The sequence below is a fragment of the Pogoniulus pusillus genome, chromosome 25 (assembly GCF_015220805.1).
Source record: "Pogoniulus pusillus isolate bPogPus1 chromosome 25, bPogPus1.pri, whole genome shotgun sequence".
Taxonomy (NCBI): Eukaryota; Metazoa; Chordata; class Aves; order Piciformes; family Lybiidae; genus Pogoniulus; species Pogoniulus pusillus.
The window spans coordinates 2658010-2683489 of record NC_087288.1 but is presented as its reverse complement, the minus strand read 5'-3'; the positions used below and the strand labels follow the sequence as shown (position 1 = coordinate 2683489).

The window sequence follows — 25480 nt, the reverse complement described above, 5'->3', positions numbered from 1 at the left end:
AAAATTTAATTTGGGTTTGGTTGGGTTTTGGTTTTTTGGCTAAAGCTGTTGAAATGTTTCAAACTGAATGAGACAGAACAACATCTGCTTGTAAGAAAGTGGTGTGAGAAATATCCAACAGTTAATGTGAAACCCTCATTAATAGCAGCAAGCCCTCAGCTGACATCAAAAGGATGGGATCTCTAAGGTAGGATGTGAAATCACTTCACTGTGAAGCTCATTTACTCCACAACTCCTTCTTACATACCAGATAGAAGTGGGGGAGGGGGGAGGAATTAATCACAGCATGGGCTGGGTTGGAAGCGACCTCCAGAGGCCATCTAAATCCAACCTCCCCTTCCCCAGGTTCTTACCAATCTTCAGGTTCTTACCTAACCAGCAGATCACCTCCCAGTTTCGGTGTTGGTGAGTTAAGGCAATCTCGAAGGAGTGAAATATCCTGTCTAATCACAGGTTGGCTCTTAGCACATGCAGGAAGAGTTGAGCTTTGTAAATTAAAATGATTTCAGCAAAATGAAAAAGACATTAAAAGAAATACATTGGGGGGGAAAAAAAGCAAGAAGGAAAGAAAAAGCAAACCCAAAAGCACGTGAGGTGCAACGTTAACGGCAAAGACAACTCTAACGCAAAGTGGTTGGGGTTGGAGCTTTCTTTTGGTTACACAGGGGTTGGTCTAAGCAGTTCTATGAAGTTATTTTAGGGTTAAAAAAGAAACTTTCATCATTTAGCATGGTAAAACTGTCTATTTATTTACAGGGGAGCTAACTACTTAGAACAGGGAGACTCTAAATGCTTCTTACCTGTAGAGGTTCCAATGAGTACCATTTTCTAGCAAAGGCATCTTGGGTGGTAGTGTTTTATAGTGCCTAACAGAACTTCTTGAATGTGGTGGAACAGAAAAGCAGAGCAGAACAACACAAAAAAATGCCAGAAATGAATAAACAGGTTCAAAAAAAATAAAAGGACAGGGAAATGAAAGCAAAGACTGAGCAGAACATAAAGTGAATGCATAGTATTCTGCTACGCTTCATAGCTCTACGAGTAGATTTCTCACTAGATGCTGTCCTCAGCTACTCTGAAAGCTATCTGGGGGGACACGAACTGTTGTACTTACTCACACCTGTGTGAATATACTGCCTAAGCTCATGATAGATCATAGAATAGAATCATAGAATCAACCAGGTTACAGTTCAGACTTTCCCCTTATCACAAAAATAATCTCAGTTCCAACCCACAGAATCACAGAATCACCATGGTTGGAAGAAAATGTCTAAGAGCATCGAGCTCAACCATTACCTAACTCTATCAGGGCCACACTAATAAAGAATTTTACTTAAAATATACAAGGTGTCATAAAGGATTAAGTTGGTATTAAACTTACTCCTTATTTCTCTTAGTGATGCCTGGCATAGACCCACAGAGAGTTCATCCTCTTCGGCAGCTAAGCCGAACACCATACTACAGCATGAGTAGCATGGTCTTAATTCTAGGTGTATTAGCAGCTGGCATTTTTGAATGGGGAAGTCTTTTGGAAGAGGTGTGTTAGTTCCAAAATGTAACAGTAATTTAATGCTATTAACAGTAAGCTAATTAAGACACCTAGGAGATCCACCTCATCAGTAGCACAGCAGCACTCTGAGATGTTACACAGAGAATCGCAGAACGGTAGCGGTTGGAAGGGACCTCCAGAGATCATCCAGTCCAAATCCCTTGCCAAAGCAGGACCACTTAGGGCAGGTCACACAGGAACACATCCAGGTGGGGTTGGAAAGTCCCCAGAGAAGGAGACTCCACAGCCTCCCTGAGCAGCCTGCTCCAGTGTTCAGTCATCTTTGATGCTGTTTCAAACTCAGTGAGGAGAATGAAAGCAACCCTGGGCTATTTATGAGCTAACCTGCAGGGGAAAATCCTCCATCAGGTCCATGAATAAGCACAGCATGAGTTAAAGCTGGGGTTGTTTAGCCTGGAGAAGAGGAGGCTCAGGGGTGATCTTATTACTGTCTACAACTACCTGAAGGGACATTGTAGCCAGGTGAGGGGTGGCCTCTTCTCCCAGGCAACCAGCAATAGAACAAGGGGGCACAGTCTCAAGTTCTGCCGGAGGAGGTCTAGGCTGGATGTTAGGAGGAAGTTCTTCACAGAGAGAGTGATTGGCATTGGAATGGGCTGCCCAGGGAGGTGGTGGAGGCACTGTCCCTGGAGGTGTTCAAGAAAAGCCTGGATAAGGCACTTGGTGCCATGGTCTAGTTGACTGGATAGGTCTGGGTGCTAGGTTGGACTGGATGATCTTGGAGGTCTCTTCCAACCTGCTTGATTCTATGATTCTATGAAAAAAGGTGATGATGGTTTGAAATGCATAGCACTGATGTAAAATTCTCAGCAGCAGTCTGATCCCAAAGAGGGAAATGGTTAACTCCTTGCCTGAAGCAACTGAATGCTTAATTACTTTTAACTGCAGCCTACTTTGTCACTGACTACGAGGAAAGTTTTCTGCACAACCTGATGTGGTGAACAAAGGGGGGGAAAAAAAAGGGGGGGGGAGGAGGGAGCAAAATTAAATTTATTAGACAAAGATATTTCAGTCCTGTTTAGTTTCACAACATTGGGCAGTGTTGAGAGACAGGAAGCCCCAAGCTTTGGGAGGAAAACTGAAGATGAGCCCAAAGGAGGAAGGTTATGCCTGGATTTAATTTGTAGAGGCATCAATATGGGAGCCCTAAAATGGGAGGTTGCCAGTGACCCCTTCATGACCCACCCTAGCAGTGAGCACAGTCAGCATGAGGTAAGGTGTCCCAACAAGTAGATATTGTTGGCTTGTGAGTGGCTACAATATAAGCATAAAAATGCAAATAAAGCAAAACATAAAGCCAGCTAAAATGGGATGTCTGAAATCCCAACAAGGAAGTCATGCACTGGGAGGTCAGGACTCACGGGACAGAAAAACTACCACAAAACACAACTGCAAAACCAAAGGCAGAATTTCTTCAGCTGACTGAATCCTGACTGAATTTACAGACAAACACACACACACACACATATCTCAATCTGAGCCAAAACGAACAAGGCAGACACCTGGATCACAAGGGGGACACCTGGACCACAAGGGGGAGAAGTGGGAAGGTCTTTACAGCGCTATGGGAAGACGTTGGGCACACAAAGTACAGACAAGCAACAGGAGGTGCTGGTGATGACCCAAGTCCTGTATTTACCTGATGGTATGTAGGCACTCTGCGCTTCTTCCTCGTTTTGCTCTGGGCAGCATAAGAAGCTCACTGTACAGACAGGATGGGGTGGGTGAAACAGGCATCAGTATGAAGCATCAGGTGACATGGGTTATGCCAATGACACGCAAATGACAGCAGAAAAAGAAACAAGAAGCTTCCACTCAACCTGGAAATGTTCAAACCCAGACTGGGCTTCTCAACCATTAACAGCTAAAAAATAAATGCCCTGTGTGAAAGACATTTGCAACGAATTCCTTTAGGCACCTACTTTGCTGGGGTTTCTCCTCTTAAAAGGCAGAAGTATTGGTTCAGGACAAGAGGAATCCATAAACCTAAACCTGCCACATTTTCTCTAACAGCCTTCTTCTCCTGAGCTAATTAATGAAGGGATCCTTTGCAAAACAATGCTGCAAACCTTCCCTCTCATTAGCTAATTAATGAAGGGATCCTTTGCAAAACAATGCTGCCAACCTTCCCTCTCATTAGCTAATGAATGAAGGGATCCTTTGCAAAACAATGCTGCCAACCTTCCCTCTCATTAGCTAATTAATGAAGGGATCCTTTGCAAAACAATGATGCCAGCCTTCCCTCACCTGAGCTAATTAATGAAGGGATCCTTTGCAAAACAATGCTGCCAACCTTCCCTCTCATTAGCTAATTAATGAAGGGATCCTTTGCAAAACAATGCTGCCAACCTTCTTCCTCATGAGCTAATTAATTTACAAAGCAATGCTGCCAACCTTCCCTCTCATTAGCTAATTAATGAAGGGATCCTTTGCAAAACAATGCTGCCAACCTTCTTCCTCATGAGCTAATTAATTTACAAAACAATGCTGCCAACCTTCCCTCTCATTAGCTAATGAATGAAGGGATCCTTTGCAAAAACAATGATGCCAGCCTTCCCTCACCTGAGCTAATTAATGAAGGGATCCTTTGCAAAACAATGCTGCCAACCTTCCTTCTCATCAGCTAATTAATGAAGGGATCCTTTGCAAAACAATGCTGCCAACCTTCCCTCTCATTAGCTAATTAATGAAGGGATCCTTTGCAAAACAATGCTGCCAACCTTCTTCCTCATGAGCTAATTAATTTACAAAGCAATGCTGCCAACCTTCCTTCTCTTGAGCTAATTAAGGAAGGGATCCTTTGCAAAACAATGCTGCCAACCTTCCTTCTCATCAGCTAATTAATGAAGGGATCCTTTGCAAAACAATGCTGCCAACCTTCCTTCTCATCAGCTAATTAATGAAGGGATCCTTTGCAAAACAATGCTGCCAACCTTCCCTCTCATTAGCTAATTAATGAAGGGATCCTTTACAAAACAATGCTGCAAACCTTCCCTCTCATTAGCTAATTAATGAAGGGATCCTCTGCAAAACAATGCTGCAAACCTTCCCTCTCATCAGCTAATTAATGAAGGGATCCTTTGCAAAACAATGCTGCCAACCTTCCTTCTCATCAGCTAATTAATGAAGGGATCCTTTACAAAAGCAATGCTGCCAACCTTCCCTCTCATTAGCTAATTAATGAAGGGATCCTTTGCAAAACAATGCTGCCAACCTTCCCTCTCCTGAGCTAATTAATGAAGGGATCCTTTGCAAAACAACGCTGCCAACCTTCTTCCTCATGAGCTAATTAACAAAGAAACACTGCACCAGGAAAAAGAAATACAGAAAATTATGCTAACCTTTCATTCCCACAAACTTATTAATGAAGAAATACTTGACAAAAAAATTGATGCTAATCTTCCTTCCCATAAACTAATGACAAACAAAAATGATGCTGACCTCTTTTCTCATGGACTGAAGCATACTTCTGTGTGTTTTTGATGTATACTCATGATTGAAGCATACTTAAAATGAATAAAGAGTGATGCTTGTTGTTTGTTTGGTTTGGTTTTCCTTCCTGATCCATGGAAACACACATGAAAAAAGCAGGAGGGAAGGTTTGCTACTTAACTGAGTGCAGGATGGTTGATGGGGAGAAGTAATCAGAACAATAAATGTAATTCACTGGAAGTACTTCATTTGCCCAGATATAAATCCTGACTCATAGTTCCTGATAGTAGTTTGCAAAGGAATCCTAAAGAACCAAAACCAGTTGCTGGTCAGCCATCAGGCTTTTCATTTCTTATCATTCCCAGCTGGATCTCTTCATTGTCAACAAACACAAGCTACAGCCAGCAAGATGATAAAACTAATAATCATTTATGCCTATGATAAATGTGACTGTGATGTGAATTACCCTTTGAATTTATCTTGTGGCTTAAGACACTTCAATCCAACTAAGAGACACCAAACTTCCTGATCATCCTAAATAAGAAATGAAAGCTAAACCAGAACCTTTCCATGAAGTTTAAAAGAAGCAGGGAATCATGAGAAGTACTATGGTGACAAAGAAAAAAGATTACAAACCAGAGAAGGCAGCACTTCATCAGTGTGTTTTGTGCTCAATGTCATTATAAAGTAGTCCATTTCACTGATGCAGTGTAGGGAATATCTAAGATTCTAAACTGGGCAGCTTGGAATTGTGGCTTTTGAGTCATAGCTCCTGATAGTAGTTTACAACAACTGTTAGGTTAGGAAATTCTGGACACATCTCTTAGCTAGAAAGTGGAATTTTAAGATGTGCCAAGCAACTCCTTAATTCCTACATTATAAGGAACTCATTCAGTCCTATATTACAAGGAAGTCATTAATTCCCATATTATAAGGAAGTCATTATTTCCCATATTATAAGGAACTCATTAATTCCCAGTTATGACATCACATTAAAACAACACCCACAAAACAAAACCAAAGCAAACCAGGCAAGATCAGAAAGAAAACAGAACTAATTTAACTGCAAATCCATCTGGCATTGCTTTAAAAACAGGACAAAGAGCTCCAGAGGCTCTGAAGAATTTTTCTCTACATGTCTTCATATCTCTAGGAAATGTATGTTCTGTTTTTACTGGCTGATGTGGAGAGGTTTTGTCACCCTTAGTCATAAAAAACCCCAAACCCCAACCCCTAACTCACTGCAACAAGGAAAAAAAAAACCCAAGACACTCCTAGGATAACTGATCTTGAATGGGAAAAGTTTGCCATTCTAGTTCAGCTATTTCATTTCTTGCAGAGCAAGTGAACAGCCCCCAAACACTGACAATCAAAGTTACTATTCTCATGATCTTCCCCAAGTACTGAACTGAACACTTGCTGAAGTTTTCTCACCTGCAAAAGAGAAATTCTGTTTCTCTTCCTACTCATTTGCATGTATTAGACATCTGACAGCAGTGCCTGCTAGGAGACACCAAATGGTCTCCAAGGAGTGCAGCCACTTGCATGTACTCCAGGGAGAGATGTGTACAGGTCACACATCTCAGTTTGGAGGTTCTTGCTGATTTTAAGCACTGCAACTGTCCTTGCTACACTTGGGTACTGCACCAAGTCCCCTAGAGATGGTCACAGAAGATGCACAAAGACTGCATAGACTCTGTAGAGTGAAGATGCTGTGAGACTGCATAGACTCCACAGAGTGAAGAAGCACAGAGACTGCATAGGCTCTGTAAAGATGCTGTGAGACTGTATAGACTCTGTAAAGATGCACAGAGGCTGCATAGACTCCACAGAGTGACGATGCACAGAGACTGCATAGACTCTGTATAATGAAGATGCATAGAGGCTGCACAGACTCCCAGCCCTGTAAGCACAGGAATGCATATCCTAGCAGATGCAACTGCTCACTGGTAGGAATGCATGCCTGGTGGTTTGCTGACTGCTGAAGCATATCAATTCTGACTGCCAATAATCTCCAGGGCATACTCAGAGATTTATGGGTTTCTACCAAAAACCTCTGGGCTTCACTCATCAAGCAAACAGCAGAATGCTCTAAGCTAAACACCCAGGAACCATTCATCCTTTTTCTGTCAATCCAGTGCAAAGCTTTGCCCCAACAAAAAGGGTTCAGAGAAGTGAACTATGCCTCTAGGTTTGTCATTTAGGATGATTCCTCTCCCTTCTCCATCACTGCCAGTCGTGCTTCTACTGAACACCTGAAAATGGAGCAAGCTGACAAAGGCATTTCCAAGCTTGTTTTTGCCAGGTTCAGGCTGACAATGTACCTTTCTTGATCAGACAAATACTGACTATCCACGTCTCTGGATCTGTAATCAACTGGAGTTCTGGAGGCATCATGGTGTCTAGTTGGAGAACGTGATCTTCTCATCTGATGAATTTCATCTAAGCTCCTGAAAGGCAGAAAGAAGTTATGATAATCTCATTTTCTCACACATGGATTACAGCACAAGTTGGTTGAGGGAAGGTTTCAATCACAAACTCAACTTGTTAAACACTTTTGGATCCTCAGAGGAATGAAACCCATCTGTATCTATAGGAAGCAGCCATTTCTGCTGCATTTAGAAGTCCATGCCTCTGTGTGCACTCAGTAATGGCATTTTCAAAGCCTTCTTTAAAGTCTAGCTGAGGATGTCTCTGCTGACTGCAGGGGAGGTTGGACCTTCAGAGGTCTCTTCCAACCCAGACCATTCTATGACTCTTCTATGAATAACTAAGAGAAGAACTGATAATCCCTCACAGGAAATTAAGGTTTTGTAGATCCATAGCCAGAATTCTACAGAGGCAACTTTTTGCAGGTATCTTCGAGTATTCTTGAAGAAATTCTGGGATAGGCTATGGGAACTTGGAGTAGATTTATCAGTTTCAGATTGAAGCAATCCATTTCAAATAGAAAAGGAGGGGGATTTTGTACAGATGCAGGAAAGCTCTGCCCTCCATGCAGATTCTTTCCTTAACTTAATAACTGCCACTGGAACAGGTTTTGCAAGCACAAAATGAAAGGATGGTTGGAAGGGATTGTATGAAATATCTCCTCTGGGCATTGTGCTTGTAGACAGAATCATAGAACCAAGCAGGTTGGAAGAGACCTCCAAGCTCACCCAGTGCAGCCTATCACTCACTTCATCCCCTGAACTCGCATCGACTTCAACCGCCGCTCGATGAAACTCAGGCACAAAAACTTTTAAGGTGGTGCCAGAACTGCTGAGGAAGAGACAAGTTCATCATGAGAGACTACAGACCCTGGAAACCAGGCAGCACTCCACCAGCTTGCGATGCCTACCTCTGTAATGGCACATTTGGTAAACGGGAACGGGGCCTGCCCTGATCGTCGCCGCGGTGAGGAGATACGGATCGTGAGCGGTGATGCGTCGTTCTTTGCTGCTCTGGCACAGTCAGCGTGGTGGATTTGCCTTCTCTAGCACTAGACCTATAACCTACTGGCAAGAGGGCAACAAAAGGAAGTTAGAGAACAGGAAGTCTGAAGCCTGGGAAGAGTTCAGCTGGTGAGTCCCGCCAGGAACACGCATCTCAACGCTTCGGCACTCAGCTGTTGTACAGCCCCACGCACCATGCAGCCAGGAGATGTTACTGGGCTTCACATGTCTGCACATACAGAGAGAAACTGAGATGATTTTCATTATGCTCTGGAAGATGTGAGGAGGACTGGAAGCAGTTTTCTGACTTAGGGAATCACAGAATGGTTTAGGTTGGAAGGGACCTCAGAGCTCAGCCAGTTCCAACCCTCTGCGATAGGCAGGGACAACTCCCGCTAGAAGAGGTCGCTCAAGGTCACATCCAACCTGGTCTTGAACACCTATCACCTAACCCTTCTAATTAACTAAACCATGGCACTAAGTGCCTCATCCAGTCTCTTTACTTCGGACAAGGCAGCAAATACCTGAAGGGAATCCAATTGCTGTGGGTTTGCCTCCTGTTTCTGTATGGCACCACAGACTCATCAGGGGCTGCTCACATATAAAGCATCCTTCTGACTCTTGTTTCAGGCAAAACCAAAGATGTTCATCAAATCACAGAGTGGTTTAGGTTGGAAGGGACCTCAAAGCTCAGCCAGTTCCAACGCCCCTGCCACTGGCAAGGACACCTCCCACTAGAACAGGTCACTCAAGGTCACATCCAACCCAGCCTTGAACACCCTCAGGGAGGTTGTGGATCCACAACCTCCCTGGGCAACCTCTGCCAGTGTCTCACCACCCTCACTGCAAAGAACTTCCTAACATCCAATTTCACCCCTGCTTCTGCCAGTTCAAACCCATTCCTCCTCGTCCTGCCATTACAAGACCTTGTCAATAATCCCTCTCCAGCCCTCCTGTAGGATCCCTTCAGGTACTGGAAGGGCACTACAATGTTCTGCTACTGAATGTGGTCAAACCCCAGGAGCATTGATTGCATAGAATACACAAAGCACTGCATGCTCTGCTGAAGATTTTTTTTCCTGGTAATATGAATGAGCTGCAAAGTTCATTTTCTGAGCTGTAGCTCATTTTCAGAGAGGTTTTAAAACCCCAGCCAGCAGAACATTAGCCCATTGGAAAGCACTGACAGCCTGGTGCCTTTTCCCACGTGGCACACTCTTTGCCTTGTTATACACTTTGAATCCCATGCTAAGCTAGACCCTGCAGCTGAGTAAGATGAAGAGCTTTCAAAAGCTGCCTGTTATCTCCCCAAAAAGAACCTAAGGAGATTTACTCACAGTTCAGTTGCTCCCTTCTAGACATTCAAATTGGATTAAAGGACTACCTTGACAGAAAATCCCTTGATGACAGAAAGGATGATCCCTTAATGACTACACAATTTATTATTTTGCTTCCACAATAGTAGATTCAGAGAATCAAGCAGGTTGGAAGAGAGCTCCAAGCTCAGCCAGCCCAACCTAGCACCCAGCCCTGGCCAAGCAACCAGACCATGGCACTAAGTGCCTCATCCAGGCTTGGCTTCAATGCTTTTCCCCATCAACCATCCTGCACTCAATTAAGTAGCAAACCTTCCCTCCAGCTTTTTCCTCCAGGAAATTTGACTGGTTGATGTTATGATGCTATGATAAGGTCCTGCAAGGAAAATAAGTTTTTTTTGCTACAGGTTGGGGTTTTCTTTAGGTGAACAAAATAACACAGTACTGGAACTTAATGCTGGACAGATTCAGAGGGCAGCAGAGAGCCAATGGCATCCTGGGCTGGCTCAGGAGCAGTGTGGCCAGCAGGACAAAGGAGGTTCTTCTGCCCACCCCTGTGCTCAGCACTGCTCAGGCCATCCCTGGAGTGCTGTGTCCAGTTCTGGGCTCCTCAATTCAAGAGAGATGTTGAGGTGTTGGAAGGTGTCCACAGGAGGGCAGCAACACTGGGGAGGGGTCTGGAGCACAGCCCTGTGAGGAGAGGCTGAGGGAGCTGGGGGTGTGCAGCCTGCAGCAGAGGAGGCTCAGGGCAGAGCTCACTGCTGTCTGCAGCTGCCTGCAGGGAGGCTGTAGCCAGGTGGGGTTGGGCTCTGCTGCCAGGCAACCAGCAACAGAAGAAGGGGACACAGCCTCCAGCTGTGCCAGAGAAGGTCTAGGCTGGATGTTAGGAGGAAGTTGTTGGCAGAGAGAGTGATTGGCATTGGAATGGGCTGCCCAGGGAGGTGGTGGGGTTGCCATCCCTGAAGGTGTTGAAGCCAAGCCTGGCTGGGGCACTTAGTGCCATGGTCTGGTTGCTTGGCCAGGGCTGGGTGCTAGGTTGGACTGGATGAGCTTGGAGGTCTCTTCCAACCTGCTTGATTCAATGATTTAAGGCAATGACAGCTCATGAAGCCTCACAGAAATTAGGAAGGACAAAGCCATGCTACATGCATCTTTAACTACAGCCATGCATTCCAGGGGAGACTGCATCATATCTCAGTTTCAAGCAGAGAAAACAACAGAAACCAAAAAGAATGCTTGCAGTAAGCATTAAAATCATGATAATCTTAATTACCATTTTTAATTTGATTTTTAAATCGAATTTTTAATGTAATTTGACATAATGCTTGCAACACTACAAAGTGAAGTGGAACCATGCAGTGGTTCACACGGAAAAGAAGTGTCAGTGAATCTTTTAATTCATCATGGTTTGGGATAGGTAGGATGGAATAATCAGGATAAATGGCTCAGGGTTGATGTCTTTTTTATTCCACAATGCACTCTCTGAAGCCAAGATGCTAAATAGTCAAAAAATGTTATAAAGGAAAGAAAAAGGAAGCAACAGAGGCATAAATAAAACAAAGCAAAGAAGAAGAAGGAAGCAGGAGCATGCTGTTCACCCACGCACCTGGAGGAACAACTCCAATACCATCATCAACATCATAATCTGAGATGTCACTATCACTGATTGGCCGAGATCCTGCACAACAGCAAGGCAAACAAACACCTCAACATCTGCAATGCCTGGGCATGGTACAGAATGGCAAGATAGCTTCATTTAATGCACTACTGCAGTTAAGAGTCTGTGAAGTTCAATCAGTAGCTGAGGAGAATGAAACTGCAGTGACTGACAGTGACGCTTCGTAAGGCAGCAGAGGCAATTCAATGCCTTGCAGCTGATGCAGCTTCCTTTCCCCTTCTCCTTCCCTCAAATCCTTCAGTAATCCTTTACCACAGCAGCTTCCCTCACTAAACCAGCAAAATCTTAACTGAAATGAGAAAAAAAAAGAACCCAAACCACTTTTTTGCTCTTTCAGTAAGCTGAATCAGCTTTCTGAACAGGAAAAGGAGGCAGTGGCAGCGTAGGATGAGAAAGGGGAAGAGGAAACAGCAGAGCCAGCTCTCAGAATCAACCACCTCATGAAAAGTAACCTTTAATTTGGTCACTCTATACACAGCCTCGGGCAGCAATTACTGAGCTGTCCCATTTGTGGATGAAATTTGTACCCATTCCCTAAGCATTGGCTGGGGTGAATGAATTCCATGTGGAATCAGAATCAGAAAACCAAACTTCAGCTTGGAGCATACTCCTCTGACATCCTTCCTATTCCTAAATCAACCTGAAATTCATTTACATGAACAGAGAACCTACAGCACTCAACTATTCCAATACCTTCACTGCTTTAATATGCATGAAAGACTCCTCTTGCACTTTCACTTTGCTGTAGAAGCAACACTTCTCATCTGATCATGTAAAGGGGGCTGAGAATTGTCTTTCTGATGAAAAGGCTATTTAAGCACCATCAGATTTTAAAGGCTTGGAGGCTGAGCATTGTCTTTCTGATGAAAAGAATACATAGGCATCATCAGATTTTAAGGACTTGGAGGCTGAGAATTGTCTTTAGGATAAAAGGATATTTAAGTATCATATTTGAAGGGCTTGGAGGCTGGGAATTGTCTTTATGATAAAAGGATATTTAAGTATCACAGGATTTAAGGTCTGGGAGGCTGAGAATTGTCTTTTTGATGAAAAGAATATTTAAGCATCAGATTTTAAGGACTGGGAGGCTGAGAATTGTCTTTAAGATAAAAGGATATTTAAGCATCATAGGATTTGAGGACTGGGAGGCTGAGAATTGTCTTTAAAATAAAAGGATATTCAAGTATCATATTTGAAGGGCTTAGAGGCTGAGAATTGTCTTTATGATGAAAGGATATTTAAGCATCATAGGATTTGAGGACTGGGAGGCTGAGAATTGTCTTTATGATGAAAAGGATATTTAAGCATCAGATTTTAAGGGCTGAGAGGCTGAGAATTGTCTTTAAAATAAAAGGATATTCAAGTATCATATTTGAAGGGCTTGGAGGCTGAGAATTGTCTTTATGGTGAAAAGGATATTTAAGTATCATAGGATTTAAGGGCTTGGAGGCTGAGAATTGTCTTTATGGTGAAAAGGATATTTAAGTATCATAGGATTTAAGGGCTTGGAGGCTGAGAATTGTCTTTATGATAAAAGTATATTTAAACATCAGATTTTAAGGGCTTGGAGGCTGAGAACTGTCTTTATGATAAAAGGATATTCAAGCAACAGATTTTAAGGACTGGGAGAGTGAGAATTGTCTTTTTGATGAAAGAATATTTAAGCATCAGATTTTAAGGGCCTGGAGGCTGAGAATTGTCTTTATGCTAAAAGGATATTTAAGTATCATAGGATTTAAGGGCTAGGAGGGTGAGAACTGTCTTTCTGATGAAAAGGATATTTAAGCATCATAAGATTCTAAGGACTTTTATTTAAATAAAAAGCTTTTAATGATTGAAAAAAAAAAAAAGAAGTATCCACCAAGGATGAACTGAATCTTTCTATTGAAAAGGAAATTTATTCAAACAGATGTCTGAACAATTTTCTTTTGCTAGTGAACACCAGGTTCAAACAGGTTTCACATATTGAGAGCCATGTCTCATAGGTGAAAGGCTGCCATGGCATAATTTGCATCTCTTCCACACATGTACATTGTCCTTCAAGACTATGAGCTAGGATTTTTATCTTGCAGGAGAAAGGCAACCCCCATTAAGCATGAACAGCATGCCTAATTTACAAGGGATTGATGGAATTTGGACTTACTTTGTAATTTTTTGCTAGTGCTCTCTCCACCATGAACATGTCTTCTTGGCATGAAAGGTGATGGCTGAGGCAGAGGTAGTGAAGATTCATCATGTGTCTGTAGCTTATACCAATGTGGTTCATCATCTAAAAGTGCTGTCTCCAGCTCTATAAGAATCTAGCAGAAAAATGAGCAGGTTTTAGTTTTCCTGTCAAGGCAGGCACATATAAACACATATGGAAAGTATATATGTGTATGGATCTTGTGGTTTAAGGTGGAGCAGGTGGACTCCAGGATGCCACTGGGGTCACTGAGTCAGGTTATTCTCTCCTCTTTCCTGCCAATCCCCTGTTTAAGGGGACAGGGAGCTCCTTCTCTCTCTTGCCTTTAGACTTGCTGCCTGTTAGGGAGCTGTGGTTGGCTGCTGGAACCCTTGGCATGGTCAAGCCTGCAGCCCCACCAGTTGTGGGGAGACCCACTGCCACTTGAGATTGGGTTTTGCACATGTCTGTGCATAGCCCTGCCCTCAATCTCTCTGTACATCTCTTTCCCTTTAATGCCTTTTATTATCTGCTAAAATTACTTCCCTTAACTTCCAATTCCATGCAAGTCCTTTTGTATACCACTTACTTCCTCTGCCTATTTCTTCTCTGAGGGGGGATGAGGAGAGAGGGAATGGAGAGGGTGGGGGTGGGGAGAGAGGGAGTGGGGAGAGAGTGGATGGGGAGAAAGGGATGGGAAGAGAGATGAGGGGAGATGGGGAGAGAGATGAGGGAGGATGGGGAGAGAGAGAGTGGGGAGAGAGATGAGGGGGGATCAGGAGAGAGGGGATGGGGAGAGAGGGAGTGGGGAGAGAATGGATGGGGAGAGATGAGGGGGGATGGGGAAAGAGGGAGTGGGGAGAGAGTGGATGGGGAGAGAGATGAGGGGGGATGGGGAGAGAGGGAGTGGGGAGAGAGTGGATGGGGAGAGAGGGATGGGGAGAGAGGGATAATCCAAATTCTGTCCTGTGGGGTGTTCACCCTGAAACCTTGAACAGTGACACTATATTCAAAGCCAAACAGCAAACTCAGGAGCAATGTGCTTGCAAGCATCACCTCTCCAAGAAATTCACTCTCTTCTTCTTGTACTCTTGGCTGATCCCAGACAGTTATCTCAAGCATTCGCTCTCTGAAATCTCTACGATGGACATGGGAGTAGAGAAAAGTTTGGTTCCACTTTGGCTCTAGACTTTTCTTTACTGTTTTGGTCCTCCTTTTACTCTTATCACTGAAAAATACAAATGTTTGTTGTCAGTTGGTTTGCAAAGGAAAAAAAAAACAACTTAAATCACAAATTGCCATCACTTCCTCTTTTAATTCTTTATGATCTGATAATGCCTACCAGGGGATAGAAAAGTATGAGGTGGAGAATGGATCACATTCATCCAAAGGTCCACAGAGCTAATTTGACATTGAGTTGCATGAGACAAGTGCAAGTTTGTTTTGTTATCATTAGTTTAACTACAACAAGCTATCAAAAGGGAATTCTTCACTTCAGAAGCATCCACTTTAATTTGCTGTAAAGTAGATCACATTCATCCAAAAGTCCACAGAGCTAATTTGACATTGACTTGAGTGATACAAGTCCAGGTCTGCTTTGTTATAATTACTCTAACTATAATAAACTATAAAGAGAGAATTCTTTACTTCATAAGCATCCACTTTAATTTGCTGTAGAGAGGATCACACTCATCCAAAGGTCAACAGAGCTAATTTGACATTGCCTTAGGTGATACAACTGCAGGTTTGCTTTGTTATACTTTAACTATAACAAACTATCAAAAGGGAACTCTTCATTTCACAAGCACCCATTTTAATTTGCTGTAGAGAGGATCACACTCATCCAAAAGTCCACAGAGCTAATTTGACATTGACTTGGGTGATACAAGTCCAGGTTTGCTTTGTTATAATTACTTTAATAAACTATCAAAAGGGAATTCTTCATTTCACAAGCACCCATTTTAATTTGTTGTAGAGAGGATCACATTCATCCAAAGGTCCACAGGGCTAATCTGACATTGACTTGGGTGATACAAGTCCAGGTTTGCTCTGTTATCATTAGTTTAACTATAACAAACTATCAAAAGGGAATTCTTTACTTCAGAAGCATCCACTTTAATTTGCTGTAGAGTGGATCACATTCATCCAAAGGTCAACAGAGCTAATTTGACATTGGCTTGGGTGATACAAATGCAGGTTTGCTTTGTTATAATTACTCTAACTATAATAAACTATCAAAAGGGAATTCTTCATTTCACAAGCACCCATTTCCATTTGCTGTACAGTGGATCACACTCATCCAAAAGTCTACAGAGCTGATTTGACATTGGCTTGGGTGATATAACTGCAGGTTTGCTCTGTTGTAATTACTCTAATATAAACTATCAAAAGGGAACTCTTCATTTCACAAGCACCCATTTTCATTTGCTGTAGAGAGGATCACACTCATCCAAAGGTCCACAGAGCTAATCTGACATTGACTTGGGTGATACAAGTGCAGGACTGCTTTGTTATAATTACTCTAACAAACTATTAAAAAGAGGAATTCTTCCCTTCATAAGCATTCATTTTACAAAGGGATTCAGCACATGCTAAGTGACAACACAGTTTTCCACACTGAAACCCTCCTACCTTCTGTCTGGAAGAAAATACATCTTTACATAGGGGTTCCTGGGGCGTCCATCTACTCTGGGTGGCAAATCTGTTGCCTGCAGAACATTGACTATCAACTGATGCCCCACTTTGTCATACCATAGTTTAACCTACAAGAGGCAAGGGACCAGAAAACATTACTGAAGATGGAGAAAGGAAGAAACAAAAAAGAGACTTTTCAGATTGCATCACATTAAGCACAAGGCAGAAGTAGTCACCGTTGGGTTTGGTCTCTTTTTTTTTCCATGAGAAAATTATTTCCAACAGCTTAATATTTAATTTAGATGGGAAAGATGATGACCACAGCTCAATAAAATTGTGGTGCCTGATTATACTTAAGTCTATTTATTGGAATCACTGCATAATCCTCTGCCTCTGAGTGCATTCAAACTAGGACAAGCCCCTCAAAAGCGACATTCAAACAGGAAGCCCTGTCTGCAGTTGACACCTGAAGCATAGCTGTCATCTACACACTCTGATCTGCCAATGGTCTTAGGCAGCTGAAGAATTAGGAACAACAGTCTGAATTATTTTAGCCTGCAGTATCAGCAGCCTAAAATAACACAGAATAATGCACAAACCAAAGTCTAAGTACTCACAGTGCATTTGATAAGCTTTGATTTAATAGCACAGGCAGCTTCGGGATGTAGTCTGTGTCTAAACGAATGCTCCCACTGTTGATTAGCTGAAATAATTAAGTATTAAATACAACTAATCACTTGGATATGTAATGTTGCATGATTTAGTATGCTGTTTGATTAGCTTTACTGACCGAGTGTCGAGTTCACAGCCTTAGACTGTAAACTTGCACCCACATTTGCTGAACTTGGGCAAAACTCAGCCCTGTTCGACCAAGACAAAGTACAAAAGCAAAGACAATGAAGGTACAAGCATCAACAGCAGCTGCAAGATGAGAGAATCATAGAATCAAGCAGATTGGAAGAGAGCTCCAAGATCATCCAGTCCAACCTAGCACCCAGCCCTGCCCAATCAACCAGACCATGGCACTAAGTGCCTCATCCAGACTTTGCTCCAGGGACGGAGACTCCACCACCTCCCTGGGCAGCCCATTCCAGTGCCAATCACTCTCTCTGACAACAACTTCCTCCTAACATCCAGCCTAGACCTTGAGACTTTGTCCCCTTGTTCTATTGCTGGTTGTTTGGGAGAAGAGACCAACCCCACCTGGCTACAACCTCCCTTCAGGTAGCTGTGGAGAGCAATGAGGTCACCTCTGAGCCTCCTCTTCTGCAGGCTGCACACCCCCAGCTCCCTCAGCCTCTCCTCATAGGGTTTGTGTTCCAGGCCCCTCACCAGCTTTGTCACCCTTCTCTGGACACCTTCCAGGACCTCAACATCTCTCTTAAACTGTGGGGCCCAGAACTGGACACAGTACTCAAGGTGTGGCCTGAGCAGTGCTGAGTATAGGGGAAGAAGAACCTCCCTTGTCCTACTGCCCACACTGCTCCTGAGCCAGCCCAAGATGCCATTGGCTCTCTTGGCTACCTGGGCCTGAAGGCAGAGGAGGATGCCAACAGACAATCTGAAGGCCCTGGAAGATCTCAGGTCAGAATCACCACTGCCCTAAAGTGTGTGTGAAAGGCATGTGAGGATCACAGGAAGGTCAGCTGCATAGTCTGTAAGGCTATAAAAGCCCAGGGATTTCTTTCGTTGAGGTCACCCTGTGGAGGAAGCCAGATCAAGCTGCACCATGCTATTAAGTGTGTGTGAGACTCTCAGCCCAAGCCTTTGCCTTGGGAAACCAAAGGCTCAGATTGTGCTTCTCTAGCACTCATAAATAAGCTGAAGTTATACTATGCTTGTTACCAGCGGCCATGTCAGAGTGCTATACCTCTGGTCATGCACAGAAGAGTCCCCAGAGGATGCAAAACATCTTTATGGGCTCCTCTCAGTGTGAATTCCTGCACTCTTTGGTGTAATGAAACAACAAATCTTTTCCTCTGCTGTGATTACAACAGCTTGTGAGCATGCACAGGAGGTCTTACAAAACCACTTGAAAGATGTTAGCCTTTACCAACACCAGACCTCCCAATAGACCTGGGAAGGTGGTGGGCAGAGCGACCAGGACAACTGGGCAGAGGGAGCACAAACAAGGGAAGAAAAGCAAGAACTGCTCACAGAAAGCTGCCCTGGTAGGACTTGTGGTGCATCCCGCAGTGCTCCAGGGCTGGTTGGAGATATAACAGAAATAGAAGGCCTGTCCATCTTCTGAGACTCAAAAGAACTTGAACCTAAAAGCACAGGAGAAACACAGGAACTTTCAAAGGGAAATTTGGATAAATCAGGAATTGGGTTTGTTGGTCTGGTAGGTTTTTTTGCTTTGAACTGTATAAGGTTTGTATCTGCATACAGTGTAGCTGCATTCATGTACATAGCATAGACTCATAGAATCAACCAGGTTGGAAGAGAGCTCCAAGCTCACCCAGCCCAACCTAGCACCCAGCCCTGCCCAATCAACCAGACCATGGCACTAAATGCCCCAGCCAGGCTTGGCTTCAACACCTCCAGCCACAGAGACTCCACCACCTCCCTGGGCAGCCCATTCCAATACAAATCACTCTCTCTGACAGCAACTTTCTCCTCACATCCAGCCTAGACCTCCCCAGCACAACTCGAGGCTGTGTCCCCTTGTTTTGTTGCTGGTTGTCTGGCAGCAGAGCCCAACCCCACCTGGCTACAGCCTCCCTCAGGTAGTTGCAGACAGCAATGAGCTCTGCCCTGAGCCTCCTCTGCTGCAGGCTGCACACCCCCAGCTCCCTCAGCCTCTCCTCACAGGGCTCTGCTTCAGGCCCTCCCCAGCTTTGTCGCCCTCCTGTGGACACTTCCAGTATCTCAACATCTCTCTTGAATGGAGGAGCCCAGAACCGGACACAGAATCACAGAATGGTAAGGGTTGAAGTGCCCTCTAAAGAGTGAATCCAACCCCCCTGCCAAAGTAGGATCACCCAGTGCAGGCTGCACAGGAAGGCATCCATACAGGGCATGAGGGTCTCCAGAGAAGGAGACTCCACAGCCTCTCTGGGCAGCCTGCTTCAGTGTTCCATAGAGAAGTTTCTCCTCACACTGAGGTAGAACTTTCTGTGTTCCAGCTTGCACCTGTTGTTCCTTACCCTGGCACTGAGCACCACCAAACAGAACCTTCATCCTGACACCCACCCCTCAGATACTGACAGACATTGATCAGATCCCCTCTCAGCTTTCTCTTCTCCAGGCTAAGCAGCCCCAAGGTTCTCAGTCTCTCTTTAGAGCAGAGATGTTCAAGTCCCCATGTCTGAAAGCAGCATGCTGTGTGTAAGCCCACGTGGAAGGAGCAGAGTGTACTCACTGGACTCTAACGGGGGGTGAGAAGTCTCAGGAATCCGTGGAATATCACTGAAACAGGAAGACAGAACAGTTAGAAACAACACAGATGGCCTTCTGCTGTGACAAACACATTCCTGGGAACACTCTCTTTCAAACACAGGTATGTTCCTGCTCTGATGGGTTACAAGGAAGGGGAAAAAAAGGGAAGCATTCAGGACAACCTGACTACTGCCAACGACATCATTAATCCACAGAGCCAGCAGACGTTAACAATACAACCACTACAATGGGAATATTGTGGGTGGATTCCACAATACTTTTGCAAGTCAGAGAGTTTTTAGGGAAAGAAAGGTGCTAAGAGGTAAGCTATGGATGCTCAACTATTTTTGGGGGGAGGAAAAAAAGGCAGGATTGAAAAGCAATAATAAAGGCTTAGCTTAACTCACTAGTAAGCTTTATATAAACGTCGCAGGGAGTTCACTGAATGAAAGTGGTGAAAGTGTCTTACAGCAATAAAAGAAAGAGAAGAAAGCAAAATGCCACTTAGGAATGTTAAACAAAGCCAAAGAATGATGCAGAAATAGAAAACCAATCCCATTGCAATTGAACATAGAGACTTTTCAACACACACATCACCTGCTACATATGTACACCTCATACACAGAATCAACCAGCTTGGAAGAGACCTCCAAGATCATCCAGTCCAACCCAGATGATCATAGTATCATAGTATCATAGTATCATCAGGGTTGGAAGAGACCTCACAGATCATCGAGTCCAACCCTTTACCACAGATCTTGGACATATATAGGTGTAAGCAAAACCAAAGGGGTGAAGCCTACACACACCTAACAAAGTTTTGCTCTCAACGAATTCAAACTCCCACCAAAACCTGGGTGATGCCAGTTGCTGCCTCTCTTCTGCCCTCAGCACTCATTGAACACTCATTGCAAGGGCAAGCAAAGGGCTGTTATTGTACAAATGTGAGTGCAGCAGCAGAGCAGCAAAAGGGAAACAAAGCTCTTGAGTGAATGATTTGGAAATGTTTTCATCTCAACTAATTAATGGAAAATTGGAACTACCATAATGGGTTTGAATAATAGTTACAAGGCTTGAACCCTATGCAGGCATTTCTCTGCTCAGTGGAACCCTAATTTACTGATTGGAAGTCAATAAAACAAAGATTTTTAGGTGTATATAAGTTCTCTATTGCAGACCTAAACTTATTCATTCTTCCTGGGTTTGCCTTGGTGTGGGGCTGGAGGTAAGCATGAGAAAGATTTTAGGGAAGAGAAATTTCCTAGCAATGAAGGGTGACAAAGCTGGAGAGGGGCCCGGAGCACAGCCCTGTGAGGAGAGGCTGAGGGAGCTGGGGGTGTGCAGCCTGCAGAAGAGGAGGCTCAGGGCAGAACTCATTGCTGTCTGCAGCTGCCTGAAGAGAGGTTGTAGCCAAGTTGGGTTGGGTTCTTCTCCCTGGGGTTGGAAGAGACTTCCAAGCTCAGCCAGTCCAACCTAGCACCCAGCCCTGCCCAATCAACCAGGCCATACCACTAAGTGCCCCAGCCAGGCTTTGCTTGCACACCTTCAAGGATGGTGACTCCACCTCCCTGGGCAGCCCATTCCAATGCCAATCACTCTCTCTGACAACAACTTCCTCCTAACATCCAGCCTAAACCTGCCTGGCACAGCTTGAGACTGTGTCTCCTTCTGTTGCTGGGTGCCTGGCAGCAGAGCCCAACCCCACCTGGCTACAGCTTCCCTTCAGATGAAACAGTAGCTCTTGGCTGAAAATGTTCAAAGCTACTTAAAGGAAATGGTTAAAAACAAATGAAGAATTTGCCCAGCCCCTTCTTTAAAAGAGCAGCAGAGTTTTACTCCCCTTTTAGAGCAATGAGAACATCAGAAGTGTCAGACACAGACTGCCACGAGCTGCCCACAGCAAGCTTTGCCTCCCTCTCTCTCCCTCTGTGGTTGCTGGTACCTATGATTATCCTGACACATCTCAATGAATACATAAAGCAAATTACACTTTGGGTTGAGACTAATCTGCAGATGCCTGCTTAGGGAGGCTCAGTGTCCCATAAATGACAGGACCAGCTATCATTTCAGCCATCACCCAAGGCAAACCAAATCCAGACATGGCTGTAACTCAGGTTGTTCTGTAGGGACAGAAGCATCACCCTCTAAACCCTACAGAGTTTGCAGAGATTCTGAGTACCTGTCCCCCCTGCTATTTCCAAACCCATTCCTTCTCATCAGAACCTCTACAGTCTCAACTCAGCAAGAGCAGCCCTCTGGAATTCAGAAGTGCCTAATGCCAGGGGCTCAGCCTCCTTGCTAGAACCTAGAGCACAGCAGCAGGAGCTGAACCACAGCAGAGAAACTACCACTTTGGCAAGATTCATTGCAGAAATCCAATCACACACAGCTAGCACCTGAGAAAGAGAACTGAAAATGGAAACAAAGCAGCATTGTTTTACCTGCAGTGTCTGACAGAGCCCAGCCCCAGCAGGCAGGATGCAGTGACTCAGTTAACCACGCCAGCTTCCTTCTCCAAAAAGCCAGGACATCTGCTCTGCTGTCCTATCTCAGCCACCTCCCCTGTTGTCTGCATAGCCACAGGTGATTCCTCCCCTCATATTTAGACAGCCAACCCATTAATTCTATTTTTTTTTCACAGCTGGTTTGTTTTTTTATCTACCTTGTGCAGCAATTATTAGCATTAGAGTCAATTAGTTTCTCTGGAGTTCTCCTGTTGTGGTTATAGTGTTTATTGTTATGCCTTCATCTAATAGTGCTGCATGGCTCACTTTCTTTTTTCCTCCCCCTTTTCACTAATAAACATCCTACAATTCCCCCATTACTCAAAAATTACATTTGCTAGGAGACAGGGGCAGGAGGGGGGAAACATAATCCAAATTTACAAGACTGAGCAAATTGTTTGGACAGCAATTTTTGTAACCGGGCAGCCCAATTTGTGGGCTTGCAGCTCTCCTGCTGCTTCACTTAAGCCAAACTCTGTCACATTTGGGCTTTTTAGCCCTCATATGGCAGGGAGGTTTTTTGAAATGTAGACCATCATAAGTGCCAGTACATTATTTGCATTATTAATACTGAGAGATGAAAACACTTCAATTATGCAGACAAAAAGATCATTTCTCAGGTCTTTCGGGAACCTCTTCCCTCACAGGAGTTTGTGATTTAATGGATTGCCACTCCAGGCTGTCTCAAGGAGCTGCAGCTTTGGTGAGTCAAGGCTTCAAGCAGACACCAAAGTTTGATATATATCAGATTAAGTAGAATTCCTGCTTGTCAGGTTGAGACAAGCAACAAGTTGGGATAACAAGGCAAGGAGATGCTATGGGGAGAGTGGAGGAAGAGCAATCTGTTAATGCAAGCAAACCAGTTCCCATTATGCAACATTATGCAATGAAGGGGAATGAAGTTCACAAGGGCAAGTGCAGAGTCTGGCACCTGGGAAAGAACAACCCCAGGGAGCAGGATAGGCTGGGGACTGAGGTGTTGGAAGGCAGTGAAGGGGAAAGCATCTGGGGGTCCTAGTGGATGGGAGGTTGGCCATGCCAGCAGTGTGCTCTGGTGGCCAGGAGGGGCAATGCCATTCTGGGGGGGATTAGAAGGGCTGTGGGTAGTAGGTTGAGAGAGGTTCTCCTGCCCCTCTACTCTGCCCTATTGAGGCCACATCTGGAGTACTGTGTCCAGTTCTGGGCCTCTCAGTTCATAGAACTGAGGGACATAGAACTGCTCGAGTCCAGCACAGAGCCACAAAGATGCTGAAGGGAATGGAACAGCTCTGTTACAAGGAGAGCTTGAGGGAGCTGGGGCTGTGCTACTGGGAGAGGAGGGGACTGAGAGGTGACCTCAGCAGTGGTTATCAATATGTGCAGGTGAGGGCCTAGAACAAGAAGAGCCAAAAAGAACAAAGAACAAACAAAACGACCAATAAAGAATGAAGTCTTAAAAAAAAAAAGATCAAAACAGACCAAAGTAAAGGAAACATAAAAGTAAATTAAAAAGCCAAAAAGGAAAAAAGGATCAAAAATGACAAAGTAGGACTCAGAAAGACCAAACCAAACAAATTTTAAAAGACCAAAAAAGACTGAAGTGAAAAAAAAACAACAGAAGACCAAAACAGACCAAAGTAAAAAGCAGAGACTCAAAACTGGAAGAGAAAGAAAATTCTGTGCACTCTGTTCCTCGTTGGCAATCACTAGCAGGATTTTCTTTGCTGCTCAATGTCTGATGGGTTTGGTTCTCCTGAGAGCACAGTCACAGAATCACAGAAGCATCCAGGTTGGCAAAGCCTCTCAGGATCACCGAGCCCAACCCATAGCCCTGCTCTACCGGGTTCACCCTAAACCATAGCCCCAAGCACCACATCCAAATGACCCTGAAACACAGCCAGGGTGGGTGACTCCACCACTCCACTGGGCAGCTCATTCCAGTGCCTGAGCACTCTTGCTGGGAAAAAGTTCTTCCTAACGTCCAGTCTAAACCTCCCCAGTGGCAGCTTGAGGCCATTTCCTCCTGTTGTATCACTAATTATCTGTGAGAAGAGACCAGCACCAACCTTTCCACAACCTCCTTTCAGGTAGGTGCAGACAGTGATGAGGTCTGCCCTCAGCCTCCTCTTTTTCACACCAACCATCCCCAGCTCCCTCAGTCTCTCTTCATCATTAATTCTTCACAGCTTCCTTGCCCTCCTCTGCACTGGCTCAAGCACCTCCACAGTCTCTTGTATTGAGGTACCCAAAACTGAGCACAACACTTGAGGTGTGACCTCACCAGAGGGGACAATCACCTCCCTGCTCCTGCTGGACACAGCATTGCTAACCCAAGCCAGGATACCATTGGCTTTCTTTGCCACCTGGGCACAGTGCTGGCTCATATCCAGCTGCTTGTCGATTACAACCCCCAGATCTCTTTCTGCTACTCAGCTTTCAGGCCACACTGCCCCAAGATGCTTGCCAGCTACATCCCAAGCTGCTACACAACAACAGGACTTTGACTCATTACTGCTAGGGGGAAAAAAAAGGAAGTGCCTTTAAATTTCAGAGTCACTTTGGGACATTCATTTGAGATGATTCATATTTGAAGCCAGGAAGACTTAGCTCAGAGTGGTCCCAACAGAGTCATGTTCGGGGAAGGAGGATAAAACATCACCACAAGTGTGACAGCTGCAGAACCAACCCTGCTAACCTTATAAACAGATTTTAGGATCTTTGCAAAGCTTTATTTGGGAAACTATTAGCAGTGGTCTCACAAACCTGGATTGATAATGAACTGATATCGGGATTATAAACACCTCATGTTGTGTTTGAACTTTGCTTCCACTTCTCATTTTGCTGACAGCATCATTTAAGGCTAAATATAATTCTTCCCAAGAAAAGTTTTGCTTTCCCTTGTTTAAAGAAGGTTTCCTCTTCCTTAAAGAGGGTCTTCAAACCTTCTTTAAAGGTCTGTTTAAAATCCTGCTAGCAGTGACTTAGTGACATCCTGCATCCCCCATGTTTTCTGCTGTTTCCTTCTGTTTATATTCCTATAAATTCTGATTTAGCCAAGCCAGAAGCCTGAAAATCAGGGTGGTTTTTTCCATGCACAAGCCCACTTGATCCACCAATTTTCCTTTGCCTCTTGGCAAAAAACCTGGACTAGTGGGAGGTGTCCTTGCCCATGGCAGAGGGGTGGGAACTAGACCACAGGATCACAGGATATTAGGGGCTGGAAAGAACCTCTGGAGATCTTCAAGTCCAACTCTGCCAGAGCAGGACCATAGAATTTAGTGCAGGCTGCACAGGAACACATCCAGATAGGTCTTGTAAGTCTCATCAAGTTGGACTGGATGATCTTGGTGGTCTCTTCCAACCTGGCTGATTCTATGATTCTCCAGAG

The 25480-nt window shown here is 44.4% G+C and overlaps 1 protein-coding gene across 34 annotated transcripts in view; it reads right to left on the bottom strand.

Annotated features, from left to right (window-relative positions):
- RIMS1 (regulating synaptic membrane exocytosis 1) overlaps positions 1-25480 on the bottom strand; it is a 260406-nt gene that overhangs the window by 87477 nt on the left and 147449 nt on the right. For 13 of the 34 annotated variants that reach the window (XM_064164198.1, XM_064164201.1, XM_064164169.1 and 10 more), the window contains 11 exons: positions 19593-19639; positions 18386-18498; positions 16226-16356; positions 14651-14822; positions 13574-13730; positions 11359-11430; positions 8343-8499; positions 7327-7452; positions 3210-3272; positions 801-878; positions 372-485 (listed from right to left, as the gene is read on the bottom strand). In XM_064164198.1, coding sequence (XP_064020268.1) covers positions 372-485; positions 801-878; positions 3210-3272; positions 7327-7452; positions 8343-8499; positions 11359-11430; positions 13574-13730; positions 14651-14822; positions 16226-16356; positions 18386-18498; positions 19593-19639 — 1230 coding nt within the window. The remainder of the gene's footprint in view (positions 1-371; positions 486-800; positions 879-3209; positions 3273-7326; positions 7453-8342; positions 8500-11358; positions 11431-13573; positions 13731-14650; positions 14823-16225; positions 16357-18385; positions 18499-19592; positions 19640-25480) is intronic. The other 21 variants (XM_064164170.1, XM_064164203.1, XM_064164178.1 and 18 more) reach the window with 9 other exon arrangements.